A 14,779-nucleotide genomic window follows, 5' to 3' on the forward strand; every position below is an offset into this window, starting at 1 on the left:
AGAAATAAAATACTTTCGCTTTGATGCACACAAAACTGGTTGGAGAACTCTGTCTTATCATCATGTAAGCCAGTTTGTTTATTTCTTAATAATTAAAATAAACATGGAAGCAAACTTTAATTAAAACATGTATGACTTGTTTAAAAGTTAAATGTCTTTGGGATCCTTTTAGCTCCTGGCATTCCTTGTTTTACTCCATTTTTTATTCTGATTCTATTTATTCATATCAAGTAAACCTCTGATTTTACATGTGAAATACTGCTGTCAAATTCTACTTATATATAGGCAGCTTCTCACTGGAGTGTAACAGCCTAGCTTGTCTCCTGTTGCCTAATATATATCTAAACTATTATACAAGTTGAATTTGAGTGACAATGTGATGAAGGTAATGTGAGTGGCAATAAATGAAGACAAGAATTTGCATATGAAAGGGGCAGCAAGATTTTTGAAGTATTGGATCTAGAATAACTGGTGGCATACTCTCCGTCAGGCAGGAAAATACATTCAGGTTGAGCATTCCTTATCTAAAATTCAGAAATCTGAAATACTCCAAAATCTTCAACTGTCCACATGGGAGAGTGAGATCGTGACACCTTTATTTTCTGTTTGTTCAGTGTATGCAACCTTTGTTTCACACACAAAATTATTACAAATATTGTGCATGAAATTACCTTCAGGCTATGAGCATAAGATGTATATGAAGCATAAATTGATTTTGTGTTCAATGGTACCTGGGTCCAATCTCCTAGATATCTCATTATTCCAAAATATGAACAAATCCAAAACACTTCTGGTCCCAAGCATTTTGGATAAGGAATACTCAACCTGTATTTATTTGTATCTTGTATATACTGCTTTTCCTCCAATGAGTTATATTTCCTATTTCCCTACTTGATCCTTTATCAGGCTGAGAGAAAAGGAAAAGAAGAAAATAAATAAAATAAATCGTTGTCTGAGGGCCCTTCCACACAGCAGCTAATCCACAATATCTGTTTTGAACTGGGTTGTCTGAGTCCACACTGCCATATAATCCAGTTCAATGTGGATTTTATACAGCTGTGTGTAAGGGGCCTAATTTTAACTTCTACCTTGAACTATACATTTCATCTTTCTAAGCATGCCTGTTCTTCCATTCTTATGGTATAAATTCATTTACATTTTAATTATTATTTAAATCCTGGCATTGTCTCTTGCTTTGGAAAACTACCAACATCATTATTATTCCATTGCTGGTTACTACTCAAGATTCCTGTCAGCAAAATCAAGTATGCCCTAGACTGCCAAAATAAAGCTAACTACATTATACATAGAACCAAAAATGTCAGTATCAGAAAAAGCTAATAAGAACAAATTGAAAAAGAATGCCTATTTCCAAGGACAACTATTCCTTTACTTCACAAGGAAAGTTGCAAATATCTTCTAAGTAATGAGTTTTAGCTTGCCTTCAACAAAACACATAGAGTTGGTTAAAAACAAGCTTTGATTTGGCTATTGTAATATAACATGTGTTTCTTTAGGCTTTGCTGTTGCCAGATGTTGTCTTCTTAGTTCTAGAGTCAAGTAGCTGCTAATAATTATATTTTCCAAAGAGGGAGCAAACTATCTTTCTCTGTACTTGTATATTTTTCTACTTGCTGGTAACTTTTTGTATCAGACAAAGCCTCAGTTAATAGTTTTTCATGGCCTTCATTCCTTACATTAAAATCTATTTTTCATTCTGTCTATCAACTTCATTTTCTCCATCTGCCATTCTGTTTGTTTAGCCTCTAGCTTGACAAAGAATGTTCCTCAACCAAATAACTCACACACTGAATTGAATGCTCAGTGGATAATGAGAAAGATATTGGCTTCAGCTACCAACGGATCTGACTGTGGCCGATGACTCCCAAGTTCTTGGGGTGATGAATCAGCCTCTGACTGTAATCTGAACATTAAAGGTGCTGCCCAAGATGCTGAATCTATTTGAGGGATAGTTCCTTTCAAGTTCAGGTTAGCACACAGGGTGGATTTATCATTCTTATTGGCAAAGAACCCTTGATCACCACTGCTTGCAACTGTTCCTCATGGCATAGAGAGCTTAAATCAAGAGGAATCAGTAGTTGGCATCATCCTGCATCTTTTGGGCCCATTGCCAATCCCTTCAACTGTATGCACCTGTTACTCCTTCCTCTGAAAACACCATTCTCATTGCATTTTTACCTGCCCTTTCTGTCTTTGACCAATGAGCAGTGCCAGGATCTAAAAGGAACAACAGTAGCATATTCATTTTGTCTCTTCTACCTCTGGGAAGTGACAATGTTTCTTTGAGTTCAGATCTGGGGATCAACAGTGAGAGCTTATAGGAGTGTGACTCATTCAGAGAGAAGCAAACCATGCACAAGAGGCCAGTGACATGCATCTCAGCAACATTGTCTGGGATTTAGTCTGAACTTTAAAGGAACTACCCAAGGGGCTGAATCCTTTCCCCCAAATAAATTTAAAATCCAGGATGAAACTGAATTTGAGTTACCTTTAGCACATTCACAGCACTGCTCATGAGTGAATCATCAGACAGCGCTGACTGAGAACATCTTATCCAAGAGCTTCCTAAAACCCAGAACTGGCACTAGATGTCATCAGAGAAACTATTTACCAAAGATGAAAAAAAACCCACATTCATTCCATTCTTAAGGTGAGCACTTTGCACTGCAGTGTAGGCATGACAAGATGGTTGCATGGGAGTAATTTCCATTTGCGTCGTATGGTAAAGAAAGGGTGACGAATTAAATCTGGATACTAGTGGGTCATAACTGGATGAAGTTTAGGGCTGAATTTAATCCTTGACATATTTGCGACCCCAGAAGAAGTGCTAATGAAGACCTTTTCTATTTGGTAATGCTGCTTTGATTTTGTTTTTAGTATATGCTTTTGCAATTAATATTTTATATAGTATACCCGTTGTTGCCCGGATGTTGAAGGGGCTGCTGCCCCTCTGCTTTCCTGTCTTTCTTTTCTCCTCCTCTCATAGCTTTCGCTTTTTCTTTTCTCTTCCTTTCTTCCTTTTTCTTTTTGCCCCCTCTCTCCCTTCCCCTCCGCTTTCTCCCTTCTACAGCTCTACGAGGCCTACCTCACATGGCTCCATGGTTCTTTTTGTAGTTCTTTAGTCCCTTCCTCTTCCTTTCCCAGTGATATCACAGAGGGCTACTTTACCTGCAACAGTTAATCCAGTGACATCACCGAGGGCCACTTCAACTAGCAGACAGCCTTTGTGGTACAAACAGATAGACAGACATAGTTTGACACATAGATAGATTAGATAGATCGATTACTTCTTTAGACAGTTTAATACAGTATGACAATAATATCTGTGGGAAATATGTTCCTTGACTTCGTGTGGATGCATTAAACTGTGACCATATTGAAATGGAGGTTCTGGACCAAGACTACCATAGAATCAGGTTTGATCACCTAGAAAATGCCTATTTTCTCAGACATGGATGAATGAAACCATGAATACGAATCCCACAAATAAATGGGTTGTACTGTAATATTTTAGACTTTAACTTTTTATATATTTTAATTTATTATTGAATCTCTTTTTTATTCTGTGAGCCACCTTGAGTCCGATTCTTAAGGGAAAGACAGGAAATAAGTTGATTGGTTGGTTAATGGGTTAATTGCCAGGGAACTACTACTGCCAATGTTCTCCAACAGCAGCTAGGAAACACCATTTGCAGTAGTAGTTCCCTGGCAATCATTCTCTTTCTGCTACAGACAGAAAAGTATTTGATCATTTCAGGTCTTAAAGAAATTGAACTATTGATGAGAATGTGTCCAGTTTGAAATATTCTGCCATCTTCTGGCAAAACATGGTAGTTGATGGGTTTACATGTTTTTATGTGAAACATTTCTGGTTGATAAGTAGCTCATTCTGTGCCATTTCCTTTCTCTTTAACACTCCCCATCAGTAACAAAGTTCACAATCAAGAACCTTTTAAGAACCTCTGATTTAAATAGTTTATCAAAAATTATGGTGGGTTCTGAGGGGGGGGGGGTTGTTTTGTTTTATTTTTTAAAAAACAGTAATGTCTATGCTCCCTGTCTTCATTATTTCCAATATAGGAAGTTAAGGCTGGCAAGGGCTGTTAACACTACTGCCAATGGACTAGGCTTGGCATAAAATTGGTCTATTTAAAGGTTCACCCTGCTTTAAATTAATGCTAAGAGTTGCTAAGTTAAACTAAAAAGCAGACAAAGTGAAACCAAGGAGCAATAATGGGACAAAACTAGGGATATCTATGTATTTGTGTATATATATAATATGTATGTGTGTGTGAACCCATGTGTGCATATTAATGCAAAATATAACCTTCCAAGTCCAAATCAGCTTACCTTTGACCTGTTTGTTTTCCTTTTAATTGCAGAACGGAACAAGAGTTTTGAAATGTCTTCCTTTGTGGAAACCAAAGCACTTGAGCAGCTCACAAAATCTCCTGTCGAGTTTGTGGAGTATCTTTGCAATTGAGAAAAATATCTTGCAAGTCTTGGGTCACAAATAAGGAGATCAGGATCTTGAAAGTTGTTTTGTTTTTTAGGTATTTTTACTGAGATAGCTGGGTATATATAGCATCAGTTTAAATATGTTTCTTTCGCAATATATACATGAATAATTATTTACACTCCCTTTCTTAAAAAGTAAGCACTAAAGGACATGTACACCACAGAAATTGGTGAGATTTATATTGCCATTTACAGTATAACCCATAAATCTATTGAGGATATACTCCCAGACATTGTGCGGATGCACAAAACTGTGGATAGTAATGGACTCTACTGAAATGAACAACTTCTAGTCCAATAATGTCATACAGTTGCAGTGGAGGATCTAGAAAATGCATAGAGAAAATGTTGTTGTTGTTATTTACAAGTATATAACAACACAGCTCACATGCACATTAGTTCCAAATGTCTGGAATTCTCTGATGATAATGATGATGATGTTACCCAACTCTCCTCACAGCTTGCGGTAGGGTACAACACAGCTTTTCCTTATTCATAAATGAGTCTGTGTGTGTGTGTGTGTCCATCCTTTGGGATCATGTTTGATCATTTCCTGCTATCTCCCCTTGCCTTTCCCCATGCAATAATCTGCCAAATGTCCTACTTTTAATCTGAATGTTAGGTAGCTTTTCCAGTTGTATTTTATCTTAACGATTCACAATTTAGGTATAATAAAATGCAGCTGAGCCGGATTTATCCAAAAGGGACACGTGTTGATTCCTCAAATTACATGCCTCAGCTCTTCTGGAATGCAGGCTGTCAAATGGTTGCTCTGAACTTCCAAACTGTAGGTAAGCATTTAGCAGCTTACTTTGTTTTTTGTTTCTCTCTTCTGAAAAATGTGATGATGATGATGATGATGATGATGATGATGATGATGATGATGATAGCAGAAGTGAGGTCATGAATTGGAAAACTAAAGAGCTGCCTGCACACTTCTCCTAAAGTCAATAGCTTTCTTCTAATGGCAGACACCGCCTGGCGTCATTGACTGTGCTGGCTAGAGTGAATGGGATTTGCAGTTCAACAACATCTGGAGAACCATATGTTTCCCAACCATGCCAAAACCTGCCCATTGTTTGGCAAATTTGTTTGATTGGTAGTGTTCTTTTAAGAAGCATAAGCTGTCACCCAGCTCTGGGGTGGTAATACATGAAGGAAAGGCTATTAATAATAGAATATTTAATTAAGAAAACATAATCAGTATTATGAAAATGCACCAGGAAATTAATTCTCAAACATGTGAAATTTGCATCAGGATTCTCTTACATTTGGTTTGTAGCTGTGAACCCTAATTTCCAGAGAAATCCGAACTGTGAAATGCATAACACACAGTGAAAATGGCAATGCACTTTGAAGGCTTTGGGCCATGTAGTAAGCAGTTATGTATGTGATATGCTGCAGCTACATTTCAAACAACTAAATGAATATTCCACAACTAGTGTTTCACTTCTATGGTGAAACAGCCATCACATACCATAAAGAATTCCTATACTTGAAAATATACATGTAATGAAATTACAAAGAAGAATTCAGATGAATAACCAACTCCAGTAGAGAAAAAGTTTGCAATGCTAAAGTGCAAAATGAACTCAGGTTTGCCAGGGACATTAAAAACAACAAAAGGGCTTCTTTTCTTACATCGGTATTAAAAAGAAGAACAAGGAGGCAATAGGGCCTCTGTGAGGAGAAGATGGGGTGATGGTGACAGGGGACAGGGAAAAGGCGGAACTACTTAATGCCTTCTTTGCCTCAGCCTTCTCACAAAAAGAAAGCCATCCTCAATCTCAGCAACATGAAATGGACGAAGGATTAGGGGAAATCCAACCCCAAATAGGGAAACAAATCATCCAGGAATACCTTGACACTCTAAACGAATTCAAGTCCCAAGGGCCAAATCACTTGCATCCAAGAGTATTGAAGGAACTAGTGGAAGTTATTTCAGAACCATTGGCAATCATCTTTGAGAGTTCTTGGAGAATGGGAGAAGTCCCAGCAAATTGGAGGAGGGCAAATGTAGTCCCTATCTTCAAGAAGGGAAAAAAAGGACATCCCAAACAATTACCATCCAGTCAGCCTCACGTCAATACCAGGCAAGATTTTGGAAAAGATTGTGAAGGAAGTGGTCTGCAAACAGTTAGAAAGCAATGCGGTCATTGCTAATAGTCAACACGGATTTATCAAAACAAGTCATGCCAGACTCATCTGATCTCATTTTTCGATAGAGTTACAAGGTGGGTTGATGCAGGGAAAACTGTGGATGTAGCGTATCTGGATTTCATTAAGGCCTTCAACAAGGACCCCCATGACCTTCTGGCAAACAAACTAGTCAAACATGGGCTAGGCAAAACTATGGTTAGGTGGATCTGTAATTGGGTAAGTGAATGAACCCAAAGGGTGCTCACAAACGCTTCCTCTTCATCCTGGAAAGAAGTGATGAGTGGAGTGCCGCAAAGTTCCATCCTGGGCCCGGTTCTGTTCAACATCTTTATTAATGACTTAGATCAATGTGGTCCAACCAGCGGGCTGCATGCGGCCCACCAATTCATTTTTGTTGGCCCTTGCCCTTCTTACTGGAAAAACATTTTAATTCAACATTTGGGAAAACATTGTTTACCCTTCTTACTGCTTTAAGTTTTTAAGAAACATTTTCTTTCTGGAATGTCTCTGGCCCTTACATTCCTATACTAAAGTTTGATTAGCCCTCGGGTAACTAAAGTTTGGACTACAATGACTTAGATGAAGGGCTAGAAGGCATGATCATCAAGTTTGCAGACGACACCAAATTGGGAGGGATAGCCAATACTCCAGAAGACAGAAGCAGAATTCAAAAGATCTTAACAGATTAGAGAGATGGGCCAAAACTAACAAAATGAAGTTCAACAGGAACAAATACTCCACTTAGGCAGAAGAAATGAAATGCAAAGATACAGAATGGGGGACACCTGGCTTGATACCAATACATGTGAAAAAGATTTTGAAGTCCTTGTGGGCAACAACTTAAACATGAGCCAACAATGTGATGCAGCAGCTAAAAAAACCAATGGGAATTGGATTGCATAAATAGGAGTCTAGTGTCTAGATCCAGGGAAGTCATGCAACCCCTCTATTCCACCTTGGTCAGACCACACCTGCAATCGCACTGTGTCCAATTCTGGGCACCTCAATTTAAGGGTGTTGTTGACAAGCTGGAATGTGTCCAGAGGACAGCAACTAAAATGATTAAGGGTCTGGAGAACAAGCCTTATGAGGAGTGGCTTAAAGAGCTGGGCATGTTTAGCCTTCAGAAGAGAAGGCTGAGAGGAAACATGATGGCCATGTATAAATATGTGAGGGGAAGTCATATGGAGGGGGGGGGGCAAGCTTGTTTTCTGCTGCCCTGCAGACGAGGACACGGAACAATGGCTGGAAATCACACCTGAACATTAGGAAGAACTTCCTAACTGTGGGAGCTGTTCAGCGGTGAAACTCACTGCCCTGGAGGGTGGTGGACTCTCATTCTTTGGAGGCTTTCAAACAGAGGCTGGATGGCCATCTGTCGGGGGTGCTTTGAATGCGATTTACCTGCTTCTTGGAAGGGGGTTGGACTGGATGGCCATGAGGTCTCTTCCAGCTCTATGATTCTGTGGTGGTGCCTTAAATAGAAGTAACTGATACATATGAAATGCCTGAGATTAGTACTTTAATTAAAAATCACCTTGATAATAGAATTTTCTAGTTTGCATTCTGTGATACCTTTTCCAGCTTCAAGCAGAGTGAGAGGATACATGTTGATAAGTTTTCTATACTTTCAGTTATCTAATCTAGATAGATGAACAATGGTGAACAGTCAATTTCACCTACTCATTCGTGTCTAGACAGGCAGTTTTGGTTGTTGGCAAGTATTCACCCTCATGGGTAGTATAATGGGTGAAAAAGCATATTCATATCCATATCACAATTGCAGTAGTATAATGGGTGAAAAAGCATATTCATATCCATATCACAATTGCAGTAGTATAATGGGTGAAAAAGCATATTCATATCCATATCACAATTGCAGTAATCCCTGCTATAATAGAGACACTTTGAATATTTCCAATTGTACAATGGCAGCTGAGTATAGCCAGGTATACTAGCTAGAGAAAGAGATAGAAAGAAAGTGCAAGCGAGTGGGAGGGGAAAAAAAGGGTGAGCGGTAGGTATATAGAGACACACAGTGTTGTTTCCATGTGCTCAAAATTTAAAATAACCTCAAATTGCTGTATGTGGGAAAAGGAGAAACCTTTTGCTTTTCTAGAGAGAATAATATGTTAATTTGGAGCATATAAAGAAGACGGGAGACCTCTAGTGGGAATTTCAGGTTCTGCATTTTTTTTTGTTCCATCTCTCACAAGACTTTTTTTTTTGTCAGATCTGTCTATGCAAATAAATATGGGGATGTATGAATATAATGGCAAAAGTGGATATAGACTAAAACCAGAATTCATGAGAAGACCAGACAAGCATTTTGATCCATTTAGTGAAGGTATTGTAGACGGAATAGTAGCAAACACGTTGTCTGTGAAGGTATGTATGTATTTTTAGTTTTATAAGCACTCTAAACATTAAACACCAGAATGGCTTATCATATTATGTTTTATACTTAGTTACCTATTCATAAAAAAATATACATGTGATGCATTAATTGTAAAGTACCATATCTGAAAGTGCTTTCCACCCATTAAATATGCAGAATCAATAAATGGGCACTTACCTTTGCTCAGTGACAGTTTCTGATGTCCATGTCAGCTGGAAGCTAAATCTACTCTGGAGTTGAGACCAAACTTTATGAGAGTTGGCTAAGGTTCTGAACCTATTTTGAGGGATAAGATTCAGTAATTTGATGGCATCTTGAAAGCTCAAACCACTAGGATTATAGATTCATTAGCCCAATAACATGAGAGTGATGAACTGCAACTTTTCTAAACAGTAATACTTCCACATTTGCTGAAATTAGGGGTTCAGGACCGCAATGAAAGTGAAAACTTGAATAAAGAAATCACTAAAGAAAATGTCTTTAAGAATGTATAACTTCCAGCATGACACTGTGGCCATTGTTCACTGGAAACTGACCACAGAAACACATTGGAGAATTAGAAATTCCTGGAGAAGTGTTTCTTCTAGGAAACTCTAAGCCCTCCAGCATAGCTGAAGGAAATTGCCCATAGGGTCACATTAGAGGACCTAACGATTGCTAGAGGGAACATTTTAAATCAAATCCACAAAAGCCAAAACTTCAAATGTGAATATTAAGCTGAAAAATAAACAGGAGTGAAATCTGACCCAAAGGTTCTCAAAGAGAAAATAAGGAACAGCTTGATGAACTTAACTTGTCTGTCATATGATGTGGAATGATAACAATATTTTGCTACAGCATTTGAAAATCAAAGGGTAATGATCCAGAAACAATGAAATAATAAATCGCTGTAAGGAGAGGCAGAAAACAACAAACAAAACCAGTGAGATACCTTAGGCGATCCTGTATGACAGAAAATAAACAAACAAATAAATACACTGACCCTTGAATTTTGGAAAGTGGCTTTTGGAAGCAAACATTTTCAGCCCTGCCAAGTTCTTTAGCAGATGGTGATCTAAAAGTGTAACACTGTCTGGAATCAATGAACTGTTGTTAAAACCTACTATCAGGTTAAGGTGAGCAAAGCACACCCAAAACTGAAGATGGGGATGGGAAAAACATTGAGGGGATAGAAGCCATTCCAATACCTTGCTTGCTCTTTTACTCAAAAGAAGTATGCAATCTTTGAAAAGTCTTCACTCTCAGATTAAGAAACATAGTTCCATCTTATGAATTATTCATTAGAAGTCTCAATAGCATTAATCAGAAATTCATTTCCAAGTGTGTCTCACTGCTAGTGATACTTATATTGTTATGATCAAGCAGGGTGTTTGTGGAGGCCATGCAGCTGTGAAAATAATGTAACTTAAGCAAATTGACTACTTGCTTCAGTTTACTTAGGCCAAATGTGTTTTGGCATTCCATTCATGGATCAAGAAGGAAGATAATTTTCAGTAAAATGTGACTGGTTTGAATTTTGGCCATTATCCAAAGTGGTAGATTCCTACGTTCCAACTTCATGCTATTTCATTTCATCAACTGCCCCACAGAATATTCTACAAGATGTTACATACTTTTGAATTGAGAGGCAAGTGAAAGAAGTGAAGTATGTATGTAGAAAGGCTCAGATATGAATGGTGTGCAGTGAATTCCCTCTCCACTCCACTTTAAGAAACCTATGTTCCAAGATCCATATTATATAGAGAACCAGTAAGTCTGGTACCTCTGTCTGAATACCAGTGAAAGAAAACTATTATTCCAAAAAGTGGATGTTTGCATTACTGGATAGCAACCATTGCAGTCAACATTGTGAGTTTTTAATTAAATATTGCTGGGTCACTTTTCAAGACAAAGTTTATCTAAAACATGTTTGTGGAAAATGGTATGAATTTTGCATGGAATAGGTACCCTATTGCAAATAGTCTTTTGAAAACTGCAAGGATTTCAAACACTGTCTCACAATAGGAAGAAGTTGCAAAAAAAATCTCATTATTTTCTGTAAGAAAGTAAGTTAGTGAAGAATTGCCTTCCAGAAGGACAGAGAAAACCATTCTCTTACTGCATAGAAAAATAGGGATTCCTATTGGCCTTTATGAAAAGAGGATGCTAGACAAAGTTAGTTGTAAGTGTCCTCCAACAGACCACACCTGATGTTCCAGGACTAAATATCCAAAAATTACTCCTGATAGTTTTTCTGTTTTTGCTTCAAAAGGCCTCATTTGTATGACTTCTGGGGTATTTTCTGACCAGATTGTCCAATATATTTGCCAGGTATATATATTAAAAAATCCTCCATGTCAACAGGAGAGTTTTTGTACACAGTGATCAACTGGCTGATCATAACCTGATGTCAAAACTTGGCATTTTTCTAGATCATTTCCGGACAGCTTCTTTCTGACAAAAAAGTTGGAACTTACGTAGAAGTGGATATGTTTGGTCTTCCTGTGGACACAAGGCGGAAAGCTCTTAAGACTAAGACCTCTCAAGGAAATGCAGTGAATCCTGTCTGGGAAGAAGAGGCCATTGTATTTAAGAAGGCAGGTATTTGTTTTTGTTACTGCAAAGTTTCTGGAATGAGAATGTAAATATTCACTGTAATTATGGGAGGACATAGCTCTGGGCAACTTCCCTTGTCAAATTTTGAGGTTCTACCATGGCAGTTTGTTGACTGAAGTAAATAGGGAGGGAAGGGGGGTGACAATATCACAGGGACAAGAAGACCACTCTCCAATATCTCCAGGAAGTCTCTGGAGAGCTAGGACAATAACCTCAATTCTTTTCTCCAAGCTACAGAACTCCAGCCAGGATGAGTCTTGCATAGTTACTTTTCTCTCCCTCACCAGGTGAAAGCTCTTTGATGGGTGGGGAGAATGAGGAAACTATTCAGTAACTCTGTGCAAAGTTCAAAGTAATACATTTGAATGTTTAGCCCTACATTACAATTGTGTATGTAATATATTGTTATACTTACAGTAATAATAAAATTCCAATCTTGAAGTGCAAAAAATCATTGTGTCTTTCAATCTTTGAGCATAGGTAATTCTTGCTGCTGTTAGCATGAATACCAATAGCCTTCAACATTTTTTATCGAGTTGTTCATCTAACAGTCCAAGCAGATAAGTCTAGATTTCATTTCAAATTTGACTTTAACAGTTTCTTCTAAAATCACATGTATTTGTGCCCAGTACATTGGCCCTTTTAAAATGACCACCACATATGATAAAACATGCTCACTTGTTTCCCCGCATTTCCAACAGTCACTAGAACTATTTTTATACATCTTAGTAATTGCTTCTGATGTCAGGTACCATCTGTATATCATTTTATTAAAAAAATATTTCAAGTCATTTCACAGTGTAAATCTCAAACTCCTTGTCCAGATTCTTTCCCATTGTTCCATTTCTATTTGTTTACCAAAATGTTGTGCCTAATTAACCATACAGTCCTTCACCTGTTCCTCCTTCATTTCATATTTCAACAACAATTTATACAACTTAGCAATTAAATGGTCAACACTAGAGTCCCAAACAGTTTTAAGTTCAGGTTTATCAATAACAAATTAAAAAAAAATTGTATTCATTTTAAATTATTGTACTAATTGTCTGAAGGGAAACTACTTTATTGGGAAGTTTTCGGACAGTAGCTCCTCTCTCGTCTTTAGTTTATACTGATCATTATCTCACACCAACAAATCGTTATAAGTCATACATTTTTCTTTCAAAGCAATTTTCCTTCTAAACGGAGCTTCACATGGAAAGCACAACAATAACTTTCTGCTGTAATGTCTTCTCTTATACTTATTCCACACATTTAATAATGATAATGATTTTAACGATTGTTTTACTGATATTGATGTTTTTATTGGTATAATTGTCTTATTGTCGTATTACTGATATTTGATTGTTTTATCGGGCTAGGCCCCATGTAAGCCGCCCCGAGTCCCTTCGGGGAGATGGGGCAGGGTATAAAAAAGTTATTATTATTATTATTATTATTATTATTATTATTATTATTATTATCATCATCATCTTATGTAGTGGTTATTAAAATTAGAGTCCACCTTTATTTGATCATACCAGAGACAGGCATGAATCCCAAACTTCAGACCTTCTCCTGTAGTAAACGTTCATTTCCAAGAACAAGCAGTTCTTCAACCAAGTCAAACAGCATGCATGATAGTAGGCTTTGAGATTAGGAAGGCCTAGTCCTCCTCTTTTGTAGTACTTTGAATTTGACCCTTGGCTTGTTTCTGTGCCAAATAAATGTTGATAGGTCTTTTTGCCATTGCTTAAATGGAAAGTCATTCAGTATAATGGTCAAGGCTTGAAAAAAACCCCATAAACTTTGATAGTACATTCATCTTTATAGCTGAAATTATCCATAAGATATATATGTAAACCTCTATCTATGTAAATCTTTTTAAACTTCTTTCCATGTTAGATCATTATCCTTAAACGAGTTTTTAGTAGAAATATCTATACCTAAATATTTAACCTTTTGGTACAACTTGAAAACTCAATTTATCAGATAGATTTTATGTTCAATTTTTGTCAGATTCTTGGTCAACATTGTTGTCTTTTCCTTATTAATTTAAAATCCTGATAGTCTTCCATATTCATTCAAGATAGGGTTCAGACCTCTACCGATGTTCAGAGGATCCTCTAAAAAATCACTAAGTCATTTGCAAAAGCTTTCAACTTATAACTTTGTCCTTTTATCCTTTGATGTCTTCTGCCTTTTTTCTTGTGTTGTTCAAAATCTCTGTTACCAACACAAACAATAATGGGGAGAGGAGATAACCTTGGTCCCCATTGACCAAAATTTGGGCACTTTGCTCATTATACATTTGTTTAACTCATCTTTGAACATTTGACCCCAAACATACTCATTTTAGTTGTTTGTCATGATTATCTCTTATGAATATCAACTTAAGACATATATTTGTAGCCACAGTGTGACATGGTCTAAAATCGTATACTAAACTCAATGTGACTCAGTTTCTGAGGGATATGTACAAATACATTTTATACATGTAAGATTTCATTGTTGATCACAGTTCTGTTCCCATACGAGGATCACATCCATATTGTACCTAAGAATTAATAAAAATGTGACACTTTCAGTTATTCAGCCTACCTTTTACATACCCGATATTATAATAATCCACAACAGTCCTGTACTGCACATTTTGAGAAAAGAAAAATGGCTGTTCTATTGCCACTCAGTGAATTTTTTCTGAAATAAGATGAAACAGCCCCACCCATTTTCTGAGCCACTACAGTAAACATGTTCTTTATCGCATCAGATTATAGCAAGCAAAGTGCTAAACTAGATAATTTAAAATATATTTTGTTTACAAATTGAATTATGCAACATGATATAAAATTATTCATTTTGGTTATGTGTCAAATATGAACATTTTAATAATCTGCCCATGTTCTTTCTTATTATAATAAAGAGGATTACAGAGGAAGAATGGAAATCCACAGCAAACTACACATTTAATCTGCTTGAATAAATTCGATTTAGAGTATTTGTCAAAATGAACAGGTACTGATGTTTGGTCCTCAGATGTGGAAACCAAGAATTCCTGCATCTCTATGATATAAAGTCATCATAGAAGCCATCAGATCCATCCTGTTT

The 14,779-nt window shown here is 37.0% G+C and overlaps 1 protein-coding gene across 2 annotated transcripts in view; it reads left to right on the forward strand.

Annotated features, from left to right (window-relative positions):
• plcb1 (phospholipase C beta 1) overlaps positions 1-14,779 on the forward strand; it is a 650,154-nt gene that overhangs the window by 531,255 nt on the left and 104,120 nt on the right. For both annotated transcript variants that reach the window (XM_062969114.1, XM_062969113.1), the window contains exons 17-20: positions 4,404-4,488; positions 5,206-5,330; positions 8,933-9,087; positions 11,509-11,673. In XM_062969114.1, coding sequence (XP_062825184.1) covers positions 4,404-4,488; positions 5,206-5,330; positions 8,933-9,087; positions 11,509-11,673 — 530 coding nt within the window. The remainder of the gene's footprint in view (positions 1-4,403; positions 4,489-5,205; positions 5,331-8,932; positions 9,088-11,508; positions 11,674-14,779) is intronic.

This window comes from Anolis carolinensis, chromosome 1 (assembly GCF_035594765.1).
Source record: "Anolis carolinensis isolate JA03-04 chromosome 1, rAnoCar3.1.pri, whole genome shotgun sequence".
NCBI classification, from domain to species: Eukaryota; Metazoa; Chordata; class Lepidosauria; order Squamata; family Dactyloidae; genus Anolis; species Anolis carolinensis.